Source organism: Sinocyclocheilus rhinocerous, unplaced genomic scaffold, assembly GCF_001515625.1.
Source record: "Sinocyclocheilus rhinocerous isolate Xijiao unplaced genomic scaffold, SAMN03320098_v1.1 scaffold90, whole genome shotgun sequence".
NCBI lineage: Eukaryota > Metazoa > Chordata > Actinopteri > Cypriniformes > Cyprinidae > Sinocyclocheilus > Sinocyclocheilus rhinocerous.
Window position 1 is genome coordinate 577,269 of NW_015657969.1, and position 20,767 is coordinate 598,035.

The 20,767-nt window shown below is 37.7% G+C and overlaps 1 protein-coding gene across 1 annotated transcript; it reads left to right on the plus strand.

Moving 5' to 3' along the window:
• Positions 1 to 1,760: 1,760 nt before the first annotated feature.
• Positions 1,761 to 18,894, plus strand: LOC107721905 (kelch-like protein 24). The gene is made up of 7 exons (XM_016530113.1): positions 1,761 to 1,870; positions 2,989 to 3,967; positions 5,965 to 6,149; positions 8,182 to 8,300; positions 12,055 to 12,243; positions 15,334 to 15,522; positions 16,784 to 18,894. Exons 2-7 carry the CDS (start codon positions 3,048 to 3,050, stop codon positions 16,982 to 16,984), a joined length of 1,803 nt encoding a protein of 600 aa, XP_016385599.1. The 5' UTR covers positions 1,761 to 1,870; positions 2,989 to 3,047; the 3' UTR covers positions 16,985 to 18,894.
• The last annotated feature ends 1,873 nt before the right edge of the window (positions 18,895 to 20,767 follow it).

The following is a 20,767-nucleotide window of genomic DNA, read 5'->3' on the forward strand; positions in this document are numbered from 1 at the left end:
TGGGTGCCGTCAGAATGAGAGTTCAAACAGCAGATAAAAACCTTCACAATAATCCACAAGTAACCCACACGACTCCAGTCCATCAATTAACATCTTGTGAAGTGAAAAGCTGCTTGTTTGTAATAAACAAATCCATCAAGATGTTTTTAATTTCAAACAAGTCCTCTTTCCATAATATTGCAATGAAATAGTCATCACGTCTGAACCAGGAGATAAATATGCACAGTTCTACGGAAAGGGTCTAAAACAGTTCTAAACAAATATGTCAGTGGATTTTGATGTGAGAGGATAACAGGGGATTGGCTTTTTCATTAGATAAAGCATTAATATGTATTTGGCCAGAGGCGAAAGTTGTTTCTTACAAAGCGTTTAACTTCACAAGACGTTAATTGATGGACTGGATTACTTTTTATTATTGTGACAATTTTATCAACTGTTTGGCTCTCATTCATTGCAGATGATCCATTGGGGAGCAAGTAATGTAATGCTAAGTTTACCCAAATCTCTTCTGATGAAGAAACAAGCTCATTTACATCTTGAATGGCCTTTTTTATTCATTTATTTATTTTTATTTTGAGTTCTAAAAAATCTATATCTACTGTTATACTGAAATGACTGCAAGATCAGACCTTAAACTTATTTTATTTTAGATAGTTGCCAAGGCAACATTTCTTATTATGAATAAAAATGACAAAACAGGCAACAAAATTACTAAAACGTTAACTAAAATTAAAATGAAAACTTTCAAAATATAAATATATAAAATAAAACTAACTCAAAGTAATTTAAAAAAAAAACTATAATAGTGTATTTTAGTTAGCCTACCTGAACATGTCTTCGTGATTCACAGTCTGTATTGTACGTTTAGCCTCCAGGCTTTCAGAAGAGAGGAAGTTCAACCCCTCATCTGCTTTCCAACAGAGCCAGTCACTGTTTAAAGGAGGCAGAAGGAAATCTTTGTCTTGAACCTCATACAATGGAGGCGTAAAGAACATGAACCTCGACCACATTGTTAATGTGCTCGAAAGAAAAAACGTTGCCTAAATTACACTCAAACGTCTGTGTTTCATACAGTAGCCTAAAAAATGTCTTCAGTGTAGGAAAAACTGGAATCTGCTATGGAAAAAAACTGCAGATCAGATGGCTAAATCAACACACTGTCTAAATAAAAATGTTAAGAAACCAAAAGTCTTCTGTGTTGTTTAGGGTTAGAGGATAGAAAATACAATTTGCGCAGTAGCTACAATAACAAAATACGTCAATGGAAAGTCATGTGTGCGTGATTATTAGAGATAAGTGTATATTTCTAAAATGACGTGACGTGTAGCCAAGTATGGTGTCCCATACTCGGAATTTGTGCTCTGAATTTAACCCATTTTGTGATTGTTTACTAAAATGTCTTTATTTTTTCATCAAGTTTCATAATTTCAAAAGGCATATGAATGTATTTTGTAACATTTATAAGCTTCTATGAAACACTTAAGAGAACAACAGAACGTCAGTTGAACATCTTTCGGACATGAGATTCACCTCCGCCACTCCTGTGACTGATGAAACGTTTACAAACAATCAGTGGCCATGTGGCGTTTTGAGAACTCTGGTACTTGTAGTCTCCTCTGCCTCTACCGTCATGCCTTCAGCTTGCTTTGACGACTACATTTCCCAGAATTCCCCGCGTCATCAGCTGATTGCCGTTTGTGTTTTTCGGATGTGATGACGGCAATAAAGCGCCCAGCTGACCGTTTTTTTCCAGACGATCTTTTTGGTTCGCTGCTGGAGTAGAGATGACCGCCGAGGGTTAGACGAGCAGAGTTTTCACATTTTACATACTGACGAGACTTCCATAACAAACTCTTCACTTTATAAACTGGTAAATTTATGATTGTTTTATTATAAAGTTTATTCTATTCTATTCTATTCAGTAACAGTTTTGTAGCTATGATAATTTCAAACATTTGTGTATGAAGTACATCTTGTGACAATTAATTCTAAAAATATTTATTTATAATGTAACCTATGTATTTATATATAAGTCCCGCTTAATCAATGCAGAAAATATTATTTGTGCACTTTTATCTAAAATTATTCCTATCGAGGTATCTGTTATTAATAGTGGGGGACAAAGGAATAACTGCGACATAAAAATGATGGTCTGGTCTTTTGGGAATTTTGACTAAGCTTACAGTATGCTATAAATGTGTTTTAAAAAGCAGTTTATAAGTTAATGCCATTTAACTTAATATTTTCGTTATGACTGACTTTAGTCACGATTTGGTGGTATAAAAAAAATAGATATATGTGATTTAATTTGTCAGTCAACACGTGCTGGCAGGTCATTTTTGAAGTAGATTTTGTTGACGTTCCCTAAGTTCTTTGTTTTGATCCACTTGTTGAATACGGAAGTGACCGCTAGAGGCCAGCAGCACAATAAAAGCATCACGTTTAGTCTAAAGGTGAATTCACCTGGAGCAATGAGAGGGCAATGTGAGACAAACAAAAGGTTGCCAGGTTGTCATAACAATGGCAACTTAAAGTGGATAAAATAGTAGTAGTATACTTTTATTGTCCTCAAGAGGAAAATTGTTATGGACTAAGTGTGGTCATTTTTGTAGGTTAGGCAAATTTTTTTTACTTTTATGTTATAAAAAACAGTTATTTAACCTTTTAAATATAATATTTAACCTTATTAAAGATAGGTTTACTAGTAAATGTGTGTCACGTTTGCTGGCAACACTTTTTTGACATGAGACTGTGTGGTTGTTGTAACATTAGCTACTCCTACATCTTTTGTAAATTTAGCCTGAAAGGCTGCATATGCTTTTTGTTTTAAACTAATTTTAATTTCATAAAGCACATTTTCATATTTTATTTATCATCACTTAAAGGTTACAAAAGCAACTCCGATATGTGACTCATTGTCATTTTTATATAATTATAACAAGTTCATGAATTTCCTGATAAAAATAATGTTTCCCTTTTTAATTTCAGCTGAGGCATCATTTTCTTCTATTGTCTACAAGGCCTTGGGCCTCATTGGTCTGATAGCAATGGTACTTATTCTGGGCAGAAGACTGAACCGGGAGGACTCTGGAGTCCGTGAGTCCCCAGCAGTCAAGCGAAAGGTTCTGGAGATGGACAACAAGTCCCTCAGTAATCATGAAGTGTTTGATTTCTCCTCCGGCCCCTGCCACTCCGAGAGCATTCTGCAGATGTTTAATGAGTTCCGTGACGGCCGATTGTTCACGGACGTGGTGATCAGTGTGGAGGGTCGTGAGTTCCCGTGTCACCGTGCCGTGTTGTCAGCTTGCAGTAGCTACTTCCGTGCAATGTTCTGCAATGACCACCGGGAGAGCCGTGAGATGTTGGTGGAGATCAACGGCATCCGTGCTGAAGCCATGGACACCTTCCTGCAGTACGTCTACACCGGACGTGCCCGCATCACTACAGATAATGTGCAGTTCCTCTTCGAGACCTCTAGCCTCTTCCAGATCAGCACTCTGCGTGATGCTTGTGCCAAGTTCTTGGAAGACCAACTTGACCCCTGCAACTGCCTGGGCATCCAGCATTTCGCCGACACGCACTCCCTCAAGCAACTGGCCAGTCGCTGCCGCTCTTATGCACTGCAGAGCTTTACCGATGTGGCCCAGCATGAAGAATTCTTGGACTTGCGTAAGGAGGAACTGGAGGAGTACATCGCTAGTGACGAGCTAGTCATTGGAAAGGAGGAGACCGTGTTTGAGGCAGTGATGCGTTGGGTGTACTACGATGTGGACCACCGTCGAATCATGCTTAGAGACCTTCTCAACCACGTCCGACTGCCCCTGCTGCATCCAAATTATTTCGTGCAGACGGTAGAAGGTGACCAGTTGATCCAAAATGCACCAGAGTGCTATCAGCTCCTGCACGAAGCCAGGCGCTATCATGTCTTGGGCAATGAAATGATGTCACCTAGAACCCGTCCACGCAGGTATTACTGGCATCTTACCTTGGCATTTCCTGTGCCATGAAGGTCTTTATTAAATTTATCACCTAGAAATGTACACTGATGCAAGCACTCTATTAAGTCTCAGTCTTTACATACACTAAATCAGGGGTGTCCAATCCTGCTCCTGGTGGGCTGGTGTCCTGCAAAGTTTAGCTCCAACCCCAATAAACACACCTGGAGCAGCTAATCAAGCTCTTACTAGGCATACTCGAAACTTCCAAGCAGGTGTGTTGATGCAAGTTGGAGCTAAACTCTGCAGGACACCGGCCCTCCAGGACCGAGTTTGGACAGTGGACACCCCTGCACTAAATGCACCAAGCAGTTTAAACTACAGAAAATGTAACAAGTGATGATTGTAGGAAAGAAAAGAGTCTTCCGTGCCTTGCCAAGTCACTATCGAAGAGTTTGTTTACTATGACTTGACTTCAAATTATTGGCTGCCCCGAAACAAACAGAATTAAGCAAATGGTGGTTTACTAGTTATTAGTAACTTTGTCAAGCTTAGTTGAAACACATTCTTATGTCCTTAAAGATCCCAGATACTTCTGGAACCTTTTTCAGGAAGGCTACATTATAGATTCAGTTATTCTCAAAACCTGACGGCAATGATTCAAGTGGGTGTTTGAAGTAACTTGAAGGTTTGTTTTGTACTCTGTAGTTGAGCATTGGGAAACCCATTGCTTTAATTTATGGATATGGAACAATCCAAGCCACATTGTAAGTACAGCGAGATGGAGCAAAAAGAGACGGCCCCTTCAGGCCCACTGTGTTGCAGAGCATTGAGGGAAAATAAAGTCTCGGCAGGGCATGCCCATACAAATTCTTCTTCCACAAGCTTCATAACACATAAACACCTGAGTTTCGAAACATGTCCTGTTGACCTGATCCTGCTTGCAGTGTGAACTCTTTGTTTTTGTTACGTCTGGAGGAACGTGAGGTGAGAGAGTGCAGGGGGAGGGAAATCTGCACACTTATGTTTTTCTCAGAGCTGAATGTATAGTGACCTGGAATCTGCCTGAACGTGATTCGCTGAAGGATCTGCCAACGTTACAGGGCTTATTTATTAACAGCCTCATTATAGACTGCTTGCAGAGAGGTGTAGCACAGTCATTAATAACTGCAGCCCCAATCTCACGCGACCAGCGAAACATTGACAAAAGCTTACTAAATATTCAAGCAAAACAAAAGAGGGTGCTTTGTTTACAACTCAACATACCTTTTTTTTTTAAATTTTATTTTGGTGAAAAAAAAGGACACTCTCAAAACACCTCCTCAGCTTCACAGGGCCTTGTTAGAGTTTTCAGACGGGTGTCAGTTTTCAGTTGGCAGAAAAGTTGTAGTTCCACCTCTGTTTCCAGGCAGATTTGGTATGGTTCTTAAGTTTGAATTATTGGATAGGGCCTGGCTGATCTCCCCTAATTATTCTCTGGGATTGTATGGGTGCGGCGCATTTAGACTAATTACATCACACATGAAAGACTGATCTGAATTTTCCATGTTTACATGAATTGACCAGGCGACTGGCTCAATTCGTTCTAATCTCTTTCCCCCGGAGAGTGTATTCAAAGTTCAACTCTAACTTTAGCATCATCGCTTATGCACTCTCCAACCCCCTGAGCATTTACACAGAGAGAACCGTCTTCTAGGCAGATGATTTCAGGGGGAAAAAACTTGGGGGAGTTAGTTCTGGATGAAATGTGTTTGCCTGTGGATTGGTTCTTGCATGCTCCGGGCACTAGTAGACGGTGTTGTTTACTGCTATTCTTAGAAGGGGTTCTAAACTCTTCTAATTTCTGTGTCACTGCAGAGAACAACTAGACCAAAAATGTAAAGAAAACAAAATGTAAACAATGAGTTGTGCAGTGCTAGATGTATTACAGAGTGCTGATTAGAATGTGATCCCTTTCCATGTTTCAGTGCTATTAAGGATTTTCATTTGTCCATGTGTCCAAGTTTGACATCCTGTCGTGTCCCTGCAGGTCTACTGGATTCTCAGAAGTCATTGTGGTAGTCGGAGGGTGTGAGAGGATGGGGGGTTTCAACCTGCCGTATACTGAATGCTATGATCCGGTAACTGGGGAATGGAAATCCTTAGCCAAACTCCCAGAGTTCACCAAGTCAGAGTATGCTGTGTGTGCCCTCAGGAACGACATTCTGGTCTCAGGTAAACATGGATATTTGTGATACCATTTCATGAATGCTAAATTGTTTCACAGGCAGTGGTGGAAAGACATGACTTGGTATTCCTCCCTGTGCTGATGCATTTCCTATCGAGACATGAAGTAAAGGAAAATCAAAGGAAATATCAAAGCCCTTGTTCCTTTTTGAAAATGCCAGTAGGATGATTTGCTAGTATTAAGGGGAGGCACATTCTCATTCTAGACAGCATTTGGTTGGATAAAATGTTGCGAATCTTGTCAGTGCGATATGAGCTAGAAAGACCATATTCATTTTGAATGCATATATCTGCTAAATTCGTCAGTTTTTAGGGGTACATTAGCATATAGATGGCATCAAAGCTTACAGATACCCACAAAACTTCATGTTTAATTTTGTGAAGTCTTTAAAATGTAGATTACTCATTGTAAAATGAAAGATAGATTATTTGTGTATTTCGTTCATTTTATATCTAAGGCTTGTCTTTGTATGCCCTTCATCTGTCAATCCTTTGTATCATCTGTCATTAATTTCTCAATTATTGTAGATGACCTAGTTTGATGTTTGCCTCCTGGCTGGTTTAGTCTGCGGGGATTTGTTAGACACAGCAGGGCACCACGCTTTACAGAGCAGCTCGCTTTGAACAGCAAGCAGGTTCAGCAAAAAGACTGTGAGACATGATTAAAAGAGACCAGGACTACCAGCTATCTCATGAGAAAAGACTGTTAGAGAGGGAGAGAGAGAGCAAGGGTGAGTGAGGGGGCTGGAATCCTGAGCGATCAGTTTACATTCTGCATGTGCCAAGCACTCACGTGTTTCCATGAGAACAGTCCTGCTAGTTAAAACTTCTCTCTCTCTCTGTCTGTCTGTCTGTCTGTCTGTCTGTGTGTGTGTGTAGTTTCAACCTCCTTTAAGTTCATTCCTTCCCCACACATCTTGTTTCTTCTCCTTCTTTGAAGTTTGTTCAGTAAGCCAGGGCCAGGCAGGCTTTCCCAGGCATGAAGCCTGTATATGTGTCAAATATATTGTATGCGTCAAACTCAAGACTAAGATATGTGAGTCAGAAAATAATGGGAAATTGACATAATAGAAAGATGAGTTTCAGGTTGAGCAGCTTTGCTGAGTCCAGTGTGTTCTTTCCACACTGCCGGTGTTTCCTGAAGAACTGGAACAGTTTTGTAGATGTTTAGCTTTTGTTAGCATAATCACACAGATGCACATGTGTTAACCTATACCAGTCAAATGTTTGGTCACATTTACCACTTACCCAGTCATTCTTTATTATTACTATTTTTACATTGTGTAGTTGTAGTTAAGACACGCAAACTATGAAATAATGGAAAAATGGTAGTATGGGAATTATGTGGTGACTAAATGAATGTTATACAAATCAAAACTATCTTATAATTTTAGTCCTTCAAAGTAGCTTAAATTACAGCTCTAGACAGTTTTTCAAACAACTTCATGAGGTGCATCCTGGGATGCTTTCTAAACAGTAGAATCCCAGACACTTGTTGGCTGATTTTCTTTACTATCCGGTGTAAAAATAAATAATTAAATTAAATTAAGTTAAATACAATTATGTAAAATTTAATTAAAATGTTTATTTGTGAAGAAATATATATATTATTAATGGATATTTTTTGTACAAAACCTATTTTAAGCATTAAAATATCAAAGTATAAAATCAAACATAAAAATCTGCCATTGTTGTGAATGGTAGTGTATATGTAAATAATGAATGTGGATATTCATTGCATTGCATAATTCTTTTCATAAGTACTTGACAGCATATTTCTGGTTAAGCTGGTCTCTAATAATATTGCTTCACTTAGAATTATCTCAGAACTGGAGTGAGATGTCTGCAATTATAGTTTTTATTATTCACATATTATTCATGTGTTTATGTGAGATAACAAAGAACATTCACCTAGTGTGTCATGGGTCATTTACCTTCTTACATTATTGCATAAGTATTATAATAAGTGCATAGCGAGACATAAAATATTGGTTGTGACCAATTGGTGATGCAATTTCAGGTGGTAGAATCAACAGCAGGGATGTCTGGATGTACAACTCCCAGCTCAACATCTGGATCAGGGTTGCCTCCTTGAACAAGGGCCGCTGGAGACACAAAATGGCCGTTTTGTTGGGAAAGGTGAGTTCAATCACTCCAAGATCTGTTCTGAAAGGCCTGCAGATAGCAAAAATAATGCTAAATATAAATCATAAAAATGAATAAATGTATTAACTTTTAAAAGGGAGGAGGAAACGCTTTTTTGACATCAAAGGCCATGCGCCCAATGAAACTATAGCATTTTTGCATAAATTAGTTTTCAAAATAGATGCTAATGCTAATAGGTTGTTTAACATGCCCTCAACTATGAACAAAACTACACAAGGTAGACTATACACACACTACATTTAATGCCAGTTGACTTGTAGCAAGGATAAACATGGTGTGCCTCAACCACAATGTGAATTGTGTGGTGAATTTTTGGCTGCAGAGCATGAAACCAACAAACTATTTAAGAGACATTTAGAAACCAATAATAAACCAATACATTCCAACTTTTAAGAGCATTTTTGTTGGCTTTTCAATAAATCCCATGATTTAAAGTGTTGGCTCAGTTAGTCATGCCACATGGAAGAAGACGACTTCCTGTTTTGATGATATACCTCTAACCATGAATAAGGTTTCCTACATATAGAAATGGGTGTTGTTGGGGTATTTAACCCATATTTAGTTTTCAAACCTGTTCCCATCCTTATTTATTGCCTGTTTGTCATTTACTGCTCTTTGTCTTGTCTTGTCTTAGTTCCTCACTTTCAAAGCCTTTGTTTGTCCCTCTTTTCCTCCTTGGAACTTGTTCCTTGTTTTTATTAAACAGTGACATCATTTTTAACCTCTCCCTTGGAGGTGGTTTGCTTACAATACAGTTTTTAATAATCAGTAACTGACGTTGAAGTGATCAGACATGTGAATGGCCCGTACCATAAAGGAACGACTCTGCCAAAAGTGTTTGGATCTGTATACTTAAGCTGATCACTCCTATCAGGCTGTTTTCAAAATTTTTTTTTAATGACCATAATCAGCTCCAGAGATCTGATTTACTTTGGCAGGGGGTAAAACCGATTTGGTCGGTTCTGTTTGCGAAGGATCTGATGCATTTTATGGACTCAGTGAGGAACCAGCTCAAAGGTTCAATAAATCAAGAATCAAGAAAATCAATCTTGTGAATGGAATGAGCCGAGCCAACAAAAGCTACTTGTGCAATAACTAATTAACATGCCATGTAAGTTATAGCCAGCTGTCTGCATGAACGCCTCTTTCTCTTGGTTTGTTTGTTGGATGCTTTGTAATGCGGCTTGTTCAGCTTCCTGTCTTTGGGTGTCAGAGTCTCTCCAACTCTTTGTGTTTCTGTTCAGGCAGATAATCGTTTTGGACTCAAACTCATTTGACCCCAAACGATCATTTGGGTTTGTTTTTGAGCAGCAGCCTTTCAGACATATGGATTGTTTGACTGTGGTTGGATTTATTGGTTATGAAAGATTCATGACTGACAGATGAAATCGAATCAACTTAAGTCACTACAACGAGACGTGGAAAAAAATCACGTTACCACAGGGTCATGCTGCAATAATGTGATTTGAGCTGTGCTGACACTGGTTAGATATACTGTATGTGATTTATTGTGTATGTGTGATACAAAATTTTAATTAACATTTAAATGAAACTGATTCACACCCTGTCAGCATATATTAGCTTTTTCGCTTACGCACACAGTGAACAGGAAACTGAATTCCACTGAAGACGTTTTATAATCTTTGATGATGAAGCATGGTTTTTATAGCTATTTTGTTGATGTACCATCTTATCAGTCCCAGGCGTGAAAGGACTGTCTGAATAATATCTCCGTCTGAACAAAGAGCTCATCACAAAGCACATGGCTTTGTTTTGCATAAGTGGCATGTGGCCCTCTGTGTTCGAGCATGTTCGTACACCGCTACTGGTCCGACCGGTTTTCTTGTTTGTTCCATTAAGGGAAACATGTTTACCTTCTTCTTTTTGAACAGCATGGAGACATGAGGCAGGAGAGAGAGAGGAGACAAACACTTCAGGGTTTTTGTGTTCCACGTGTTTTTATTTGAGAGTTAATGGGACATTTCTCGAAATCTCTTTGGGGACTTAGAAAAACAAGAGTGATTGAGTGATGTGTTACAACACAGAACTGTCAACACTTTGCAAAGGTCATGTTTTTGCAGTGGTGATGTTTTGGTCACATATTGGATGCTGCCAATGAGTCTTTTATTGACTGGTTAATAACCCAAGTCACAAACGCCTTCAACTGTGTCTTAAATTATTTATGCAAAACCTGATTTGCACACATTGATTTGCACACATCCACCCCGTTACCCCTATTTTGCTCTGCATGTATACCTCTTTACGACTTGTTTGATAAGGGCATATCTGTTTATGTTTTGACATTAAAACCAGAGAAAATCTGAAAAGTGTAAACGTGTTTTTCTTGCATTGTGGTTTTGTCTAATTAGTGCAACTCATTAAGGCTGAAATTACTGGAATAAAAAAATAATTCATAGTAGGCATAATAATTTTTTTATTTAAAATATTAACAGTGAAGCAGAATTGATCTAAAATATTGTTATAATTAGATTTTTTTTTTTTCTCCAAAAAAAGAAAAATCAGTTCAGGTTTTTTAAATGTCAAATGGTATAACCCCATAAAAATCATCACATTCAATATATTAGGTTTTATTTTAATAATGAACACACATTTGTTTTCACTTAATGGTTATACCACTTGACAATTTTAAAATCACTGTATCATTAAAACTATAGTTGTTCAAAATCTCATACTAAGCACATATATTTGATGAGGAATGAACTTTGCAACAGTTAAAAAGTACATTCTATATAGTATGAATGAAATAAAGATGAAATACATTGGCCATGTTGTCTTTGTCATGGGACCCTACTAGTGAGTTGCGTTGCTTCACTGGCATTCACATCTCCTCTCTTTACGCTGTTTTATGAACCCAGTGAATTCATACATACTACTAATTCATTCTAGATACTGCTGTTTATAAACTGTTTAGTAGGAAAGTAGACATATTCGGATGCACAGTATTTTGTTGGAAATAGTCAAGAAAATTCTGACATTTCTAAGAACCTTTCACATGCGTGTGAATTTTTTTTATTTTTATTTTTTTTCCCTTATCTTAATCTTAGACTTTCTACAAAGTTTTTCAAAGTACCTGCCTCTGGTTACTCAAGAGTAAACCAGAAGAGTCTTAACCGCTGGCACAGTCAGAAGTGAAGTGTTCACCTCATGACTATTTATAATGCATACTCAGTTGGATATAGAATTTCCTGTGAATGGCCATTTGTCTTCAAGATGTATGGATCAGGTTTGTTTAGTCCACTTACGTAATAAAAAAGCAGGTATAATCATAGATTTGTTTTGTCACTAATACAGTGGTAGCCTCAGGGTTTGTGCATGTGCGTGTGTCTATAACAATCCCTTTGTCATTACATCAATTTCAGAATTGTGATATGAAAGGGTAAACAGTTGTTCCTGTTTGGCTACATGCTTCGTTTCACCTCCAGATTGTGTCATCCACAGAAATGTCATGTGTACAATTCAAAACAGACAAAAAATCTCATACTAGGCACATATATTTGATGAGGAATGAACTTTGAAATAGTTAAAAAGTACATTATTTTGTTGGCAATAGTCAAGAAAATTCTGACTTTTCTAAGAACCTTTCACATGCGTGTTTTTTTTTTTTGTACATTTTTTACTGCAAACAGTACGTTTGAACGTACCTACATTACACAACACTAAGATGTATTGTGTATGGGCCCATAACTTAAATTGTATTTATCTACAGGTGTATGCCGTTGGTGGATATGACGGTCAATCACGGCTAAGCAGCGTCGAATGCTACGACTCTTTCTCAAACCGCTGGACAGAGGTGGCACCCATGAAGGAGGCTGTCAGCTCACCAGCCGTCTCCAGTTGTGTCAACAAACTATTTGTGATTGGAGGAGGACCTGACGATAACACATGCTCAGATAAGGTTTGTTGAAGAGTATGATGCATGGTGCTGAGGAGAAGGGCGTCTTTGAAAACCGCCCTCTGCATTTACTGCATGTAAACATCACATTTATTTTTAGGTCACGCTACTGGAGGGTGTGACACGCTTTGTTTTTCAGTGTAGTCATCTTGGGATTTCTCTAAACCGTGCAATGGACCATAACCCAGCCACAGTAAATAAAAGAGCTCTGATTATATAGTTTCACTTGAGCCTGAAATTAAGATGGACACAGTTTTTGATTTATCCAGCTGTATTTACTCAGTGCAACTTATAACATCCAAGTGAAAGTTGGATAAAGGATCACACCCTTATGTCTGTATTTTGTTGAACCACCTTTTGCTTTAATTACAGCCTTCAGTCTGTTGGGATATGTCTCTACTAACTTTGCACATCTAGACTTTGCAATATTTGCCCACTCTTCTTTGCAGAACTGCTCAAGTTTAGTTAAATTTGATGGTGACTGTTTGTGGACTGCAGTCTTCGAGTCATTCCACAGATTTTCAGTGGGGTTTAAGTCTGGGCTCTGACTAGGCCATGCAAGGACATTCAGCTTTTTCTACTTCAACCACTGTGTGCTTTGAGTCATTGTCATGTTGGAAGGTAAACTTTCTTCCCATTGACAACAATCTTGCAGAGGGCTGCATATTTTCCTCAAGAATTTTACAGTGTTTTGCCCCATCCATTTTTCCTTCTATCCTGACAAGTGCTCCAGTCCCTGCTGCAGAGAAACACCCCCATAACAAGATATTACCACCTCCTGCTTTACTGTAGGCATGCTGTTATTTGGATGGTGAGCTGTATTCCGCCAGATATATTGTTTGGTGTTGAGGCCAAATAATTCGATTTTAGTCTCACCTGCCTCAGAATCTTCAAGGTGCATTTTGGCAAAGCTCAGTCATGACTGCATGTGGCCTTTCTTGAGGAGTCACTTTTTTCTTGCAACCCTCCCATACAAGCCACATTTGTGAAGAGTTTGTGATATTGTTGTCACATGCACTCAATGACCACTCTTTGTCATAAATTCCTGCAACTGCTTCGGAGTTGCTGTAGGCCTCTTGGTCGCCTCTCTGACCAGTTTCCTTCTGGCTCTTTCATCGAGTTTGGAGTGACATCCTGATCCAGGGAGGGTCTATGTTGTTCCAAATACCTTCCACTTAATAATAGATTTCCCTGTGCTTCTAGGCATTGATAAAGCCTTTGACATTTTTTTGTATCCATTTCCTGACTTGTGCCTGTCCACAACTTTATCCCGGAGATCTTTTGACAGTGCCTTGCCACCCATAGTTGATTGTTTGCTTCAGTTGCACTACCAAGGACTGAAATGCTCCAGGAAAGCTCTTTTCATGCGGCGCTAATCAAAATGACCATAGCTGATCACAACTGAAAGTCAAATGACTGTGTGCCATTGAGAAGGTGATTAGCTACACCTGATTGAGTTTACAAGTAATTTTTAGGAGGGGGGTGATCCTTTTTCCAACTCAGTGATTGTGTTTTTTTTCTCACATGTTGGTGTTATATCTTTCACTTGGATGTTATGTTGCACTGAGTAAATACAACTGGATAAAACAAAAACTGTGTCCGTCTTCATGTCAGGCTGCAAAGCAACAAAATGTGATTACTTTAAAGGGGGGTGATTTCTTTTCTATACCCACTGTATGTACTAATATTATAGTATCTATTATTATTTTAGTTTTAGTGATTTTGTTATGTACTTTCATCGTTCTTATGAGTTTTTTTATTTTTTTAAATCTTTTTATTTTTATTTCAGTTTTATTTTTAGTCATTTTAGTACTTCAAATTAAACTTAGGCCTATTTTATTTCAGTTAGCTGCCAAGGCAACATTTCTACATTTCATTTCAGTATACGTTTTTAAACTAATCTATTTTTTGTTCTATTTCAGCTTTATTTTAATTAATTAATATTTTTTAGATCGTTTTAGTTTAGTTGACAACACCGCTTTAAATTCAAGCTTAATAACTTCTCAATGTACAGTATAATTGAGTTGAACCAGAGGCCAGTCTACGTTTAATTATGTTCAGTTGACAAATGACAGAAAGTTTAAGTACTGTATACAAAGTCCCTACTATGGTAACTACGACATTGTGTGGGACCAAAACGGCATCAATTGCTTAAACCCTAAGTGTGCCAGCTGTTAGATTACATGATGGCAGCTTGTTTACTTTTACACTGTCCTTGGACAGAGTTTTTCCTTCATCATGGCCTAATTTTGCCTTAACAGAACAATAGATCAGAGAGACATTGAATGTGCTGTCCACTGCCCCCTAATGGATATCAACAGTTACGACCATCTGACCTGGATCTGTCAGCCCGCTCTGATACGTTCTCCAGGTGTCTCTTTGGAGAGAAACACTCAGCCACAGATATTTCATTGGATTCCCTTTATGTATTTCGCTGTGATTCAGTGTCTTGGTTCTGAATTAGCTGACCTTTAATTCCCAAACAAAACTTCTTTGGACCCATAATTCCACTGAGTACAAATTGATGTATTTTTAAAATGTTTGTTGTGGGAACTGATACCACTAAGGGAATTTCCTGCTGCCTTATAAGAAGTTATTTTGGCAATAATGCCACCTGTCTTAACTCTGATTGGTTAAAGCACGTGTTGTGTGTGTAATTTGACTATTACAGTTATTGTAGTCACTTTTCTATCCTATTAGTCTACCGGATCATTTGTGCCTGGAGCGTTCTTTTGCACAAGTGTCTGCTATTTCCAAAATGTGTGAAGCCCCTGTAATACCATCCCATCCCGTATCACATACTCCAGACAGAGAGGGAGATAAAAATGCATTCAGGCTTTTCTCAGGAGATTTTGTGTCTTTGTGTGATTTTATGTTTCCTTTTTATCAGGAAAATGACACATGATCACTGATTTTGTGAGTTTGGATTTCCACAAGGCAGTTTTATATTTTTAAGACCACAAAAAGTCTGTGAAGTTTTTATCAACACCCTTGTTTCTAAAATGACAGGAGGATTGATAAATGTCTGTGATTCCAGGATTTGCTTTACAGCCCGAGGAGACATTGCATAGTCAATTGTGTGTTTTCCCCCAGGTTCAGTGCTATGACCCAGAGTCTGACTCCTGGTTGCTAAGGGCCAACATCCCCATCGCTAAGCGCTGCATCACGGCCGTATCACTGAACAATCTCATCTATGTTTCTGGAGGCCTGACCAAATCCATCTACTGTTATGACCCCACTGAAGATTACTGGATGCATGTGGTCCACACATTCAGCAAACAGGTACTAGCTGTTATGAAGTTAAGATTTAAAATGCTACAGAATGCAAAGTGGACTTGCCTCTAGAAGTGTTTTCTTATTCATTTTATCAGTAGAGAATAAAAAAAACTTCTTCAATTAAGAGTTAGAATCGCATTACAAACTAAAAAAAAGAAAGAAATCATAACACATTGTTTTTTTATTTTATTTTAAATTTTAATTAAAAAAAATTACAAATATATAAGTTTTATAATATAAACAATAATAATGCATTTTATTTGTAATGCGCCTTTCTTACACTCAAGGCGCTACAACAGTATAAAACAACAATAAAAGAACAACACTACTCCATAATAGCAATCACAATGACAACAATAACTGTAATATTATAACTTAAAAGCTTCACTAAAGAGATATGTTTTGAGTAATTTCTTAAAACAATCAAAAGACCGAGCATTCCTAATGGGAAGAGGCAAAGAATTCCACAACCTGGGAGCAACACAAGAGAATGACCTTCCACCCATAGTTTTGAGTATTGCAAAATTTGGAGAATTTTTTTTTTAGAGGGTAGGAAGAATGCCTTAATTACGTCATATACAATACCATTGATTACCATTTCTATATTGGAAAGTATTATGAGTAGTGTAGTTTATCAGGAACATAATGCATATTTCATAAGCACATTTGTTTATGATATATTTGTAATTTTATAATTAAACCTTTTTTATGGCTATACACACACACACACATACAGAGCTGGGTAGTAACTGATTACATGTAATCTGGATTTTTGTAATCAGATTACAAAAATTAAGTACTTGTAATTAGATTCAATTACATTTTAAATTAAGTTACTTTTTTATTGATTACATCATTACATATTATTCACACAATCAGAATCACTCAGAAAGTCTTAGTTTTTTTGGACATTCACACAAAGACCGGTCACTATTCATGTGGCTACACCGCATTTAACCTCTGGATTTACAAAAATAATTGCAGGTTTAAGAAGTGTTTTAACATTGCATCAACTACTGATAAACACATTCATTTTAATTATCACTCGGTAATCAAAAAGTAGTCTAATTACATTACCTAAAATGTGTAATGTAATGGATTACGTTACTAACTACAATATTTATGTAGTTTGGAATCAGTAATGGACTACAATTTGTAAGTAATCTACCCAGCTAATATTTACTTCCTGAACCCATGTGTTGCACTCCGTTGACACATACTTGTCTAAACCGACCAACATGTTTACGTTCTCGCTTTTGTTTTTCAGGAAAGTTGTGGTATGTCGGTATGTAACGGAAAGATCTATATCCTGGGTGGCCGTGGTGAAAACGGAGAGGCGTCAGATACAATCCTGTGCTATGACCCGTCCACCGGCATCATCACGGGCGTGGCCGCCATGCCCCGCCCTATTTCTTACCACGGCTGCGTCACCATCCACCGCTACAATGAGAAGTTCTACCATTCATGACATTAAAAAAAGCACACTCACTGATTCACACAGGGACATGGATAAACTGAGCCGGACTATAGATAACGTAGCATTATGTTAGGTAAGGTGAGTCCAGTTCACAAGCTTTGAGACCAGTCAGTTAAACTGACAACTACATAATAACTCATTTCAGTGTACAGTATAAACATTCTATTATTTACTCACCCTCACGTAGTTCCAAACCCATATGACCTTTCTTCTAAAGAAAACAAAAGAAGATATTTTAGACAAAATCAAATTAGACCCCAACTTCATTGTAACATTTTTTTTTTCTACCGGCCTTATAGTCAGATACAGATTGTGTATGGATGTGCATATTTCCATATCCGTTACCCAAATACTTCTAAACTGATTGACAGCTGATTGGCTGTGAATTCTAGCTGGTCTCTGATCTCTCAACCTCACTTGTTGTTCCCGTCAATTAAACGTCTTTATTTGTGATTCGTTTTTTTTCTCTACTTCATTACTATTATTGCATTTTCTATTGTATTTTAATGTCTGGTGTAAGTTGTTTTGAGTGGGTTAATGGCGTGATCATTTGTGTCTGGTGGATAGAGTGTTCGATTGTGATAAATCCATCTGTATATAAGTGTGTTTGAAAAGATTCAGCTGGATGTGTGTGCGTGACAGACGGACACAGAATATGCAGGAACTACTTTTTGTTGAGCTCCCATGTCTAATGGGTAAATGGTTCACAACAATCCATCAGGCACCGAAAATTATTGTATTTCTTTATGTATGCATGTATGTATTTGGGTGATATTAACTGTTTTCTGTATTTTGTAGTAGAAATTGCGGCTATCATGACATTTAAAGAAAAAGCGTGTGTTTTATTATGTGTTTGCTATTTTATAGTAATGCCATCCATATGAAGCATTACTGTTGATTAGCCTCTGTATAATTATTCTGTATCATTTAGCAACATGCTTTCTTGCATATCATGTAGAATACAAGCAAAGATGTCTTGTTTATAAGTGAATCAAATAATGTTCTTTCACTTTAAGTTATTTATTCTTTATGGATGTTTGAATGCCCCAACCAGGCACTTAAGTCAATATATCGCAGTGTCCCAGATGTAAATATGAATTTGATGATCCTTCTTCAGGTTTACTGTATCAGTAAGTGTTTGCAATGGTGAAGCATCAGGCCAAATGGCCAGTTCATACTCTCAGCTCCCATAAAACTCTTCCTTTTTTGTTCTCACAATAATCTGAGCTCAGTATTTGTGTGTACAGTGCAGTGACGTAGCAGCGAAAGATTGTGTGTTTGTGCTCTGGGGAGCAGTGATGTCAGCTCTGTTGCCTGCTTTTGGTGAGCAGGATTGTTTAGTTTTGTCAGCTGCAAGACCAGAACAATAGAGGACACACATTGTTCGTTTTACTCTGGGAATTGTACAATGCAACTGCAAGACCCTGCACATATATGCACATAACGCAGCATGGCCTTTCTATAAGCTTTTTGAGTGTAGTTTTTTTTGGTGTGTAGTTTTATGACCGTGTGTTTGTGTAAATAAATGGTGTGAGTTTGGTGTCTTTTTGCTATATAGGCTTGTTTTTTTCTGATAACTTTCAGTTGCTAAAAGCCATAAACGGAATGTTTTTTTTTTGTTTAATTTTTAAAAAAATTCTTTTTGAGCGAGTCCTTATACACTTTATCTGTGCATGTCAAAAACTATATAACTCGTATGGCAAGAAAAATAAATTATTGTTATGGAGAAGATGCGCCTTTAGCGCTAATTAGTGATGGCAGAGAAAAGTGCCAATTTAAGAAAATATGACTTAAGTGCATTAAAAGAAATGACTATTTTGTGCCTTGTGGTGGAATGATACACATTTGACAACTAGCCAAAGATGTGTGATTGTTTTTTCTGTTAATTCCAGTACAATATTGTTAAAGAAACTGCCAACCTTTTGTCATAATTTTACATGTGTTAAACTGTCGCTAAAATGTTCTTGTTCTGAGTACCTGAAATGTACAAGAGCTTAATGTGGTGTACATGCATACATTTCTTCAATAAAGCTATTTTTAGTATGGATTTGTACACTATTGTTATTTGTTTTCTTTCTTGAATCTCAAATTTCTATGAAACCACCAATCCTACACTGAAAAATGATGTGGTATTTTTTTTTTTAAGCAGTATAAGTATTAAACTCATCCTGGACTGATGCAAACATGTATAATACCTCAGATTGTGAGACGTGCTATTATATTTCTAACTGATCAGATTTAGTGAAAGTGACGTGACGTGTAGCCAAGTATGGTGTCCCATACTTGGAATTTGTGCTCTGCATTTCACCCATCCAAGCGCACACACACAGCAGTGAGTAGTGAACAAAAACACCCAGAGCAGTAGGCAGCCATTTTTGCTGCGGCGCCCAGGGAGCAGTTGGGGGTTTGGTGCCTTGCTCAAGGGTCTCACCTCAATCATGGTATTGAGAGTGGAAGAGAGCGCTGGTCATTCACTCCCCCCACCTACAATCCTTGGCGGTACCGAGACTGAAATCTGTGACTTTTGGATTACAAGTCTGACTCTCTAACCATTAGGCCACGACTTGCCGTTTTCATCTGAAAGATGATTCCAATCCCATATACTTATACTAAACAAAGGAACCTGAGACATAAAAGACCACAATATCTTTCAGGTATTAAACACTTTAGCAATCTCATAGCAACGCATCACTGTGGTAAGTTTTTCATAGGTAAACAACACTACTCACATTTTCTTGGTAACACAAAAGTTTTAGATTAAACCTAAGTAGTAAGTACTGTTAAGTTATCAGGTCATGTATTTCTGCTGTAGCATTTCCAAAAACACCTGATCCCTGGTTTCCTACCAGTGTACTGAGGCATTAATTTGTGCACCAAGTTATTTTGAATAAAAACCGTCAGCTAACTGACAAAAACGCCACACTAGTCAAAGAGAAGACGAAGTATTAAATTACAGAACCACCTGCAGATAAATGCTCACAGCTAACCAAATGGAACTCCTGTACCTGTCACTGTACACAGAACCCCACCAAGGGAGGAACTGTAAACTGTCGCCGCTGGCAACATAGGAAAATTTATCAACTGGACATATTGATGTTGAAAATGATACATGTGCCTATGGAATTTGGCTCTTGCTTAAAGCTATGACTTCTTTCTCATGAATGTTTCACTGGAAAAACAAAAATAATTTTCAGAATTCTGACATGCAGTGTCAGTATTTGCTTTTAGATTAAAAACAAGAGTGGTGTTTGAGAAGATCTCAGTTTTTAAAGATGCACAAAGAACCAACTTAAATTTAGAACCAACTAAAACCACTTGTACACAGACCTCCTGATGGCTTTCGAAATAGGTCATTTTAATCCATTTTATTTAAAAAAATGTATGTAAACTTAAGCTACTACAAAATTATTTCTAAACAAAAGTTAATAAAATAAAAATGACATGGCAAAATGCAGCCAGGCGTACGCAAATGAGATATACAAAACACAATCATGTGTAGTCTGCATAAAAATATTTTTAACTAGTTTTGAGAATGGTATACATTACTGGCAAATCTTTCTGCGCATGCGCTCAGGCAAAACTACGCAAACTTGAGAGAAAGATGAAGTTCCCTGTTGAAAAAAACAGCATATGCTGGTTAGGTATGTTTTGACGCTGGGATGCTGGTTTAAGCTGGTCCTTTGCTAGTTTATGCTGGTCCTTTTGCTGGTTTATGCTGGTCCTTTGTCAGCACATGACCAGCATAAACCAGCAAAAGGACCAGCATAAACCAGC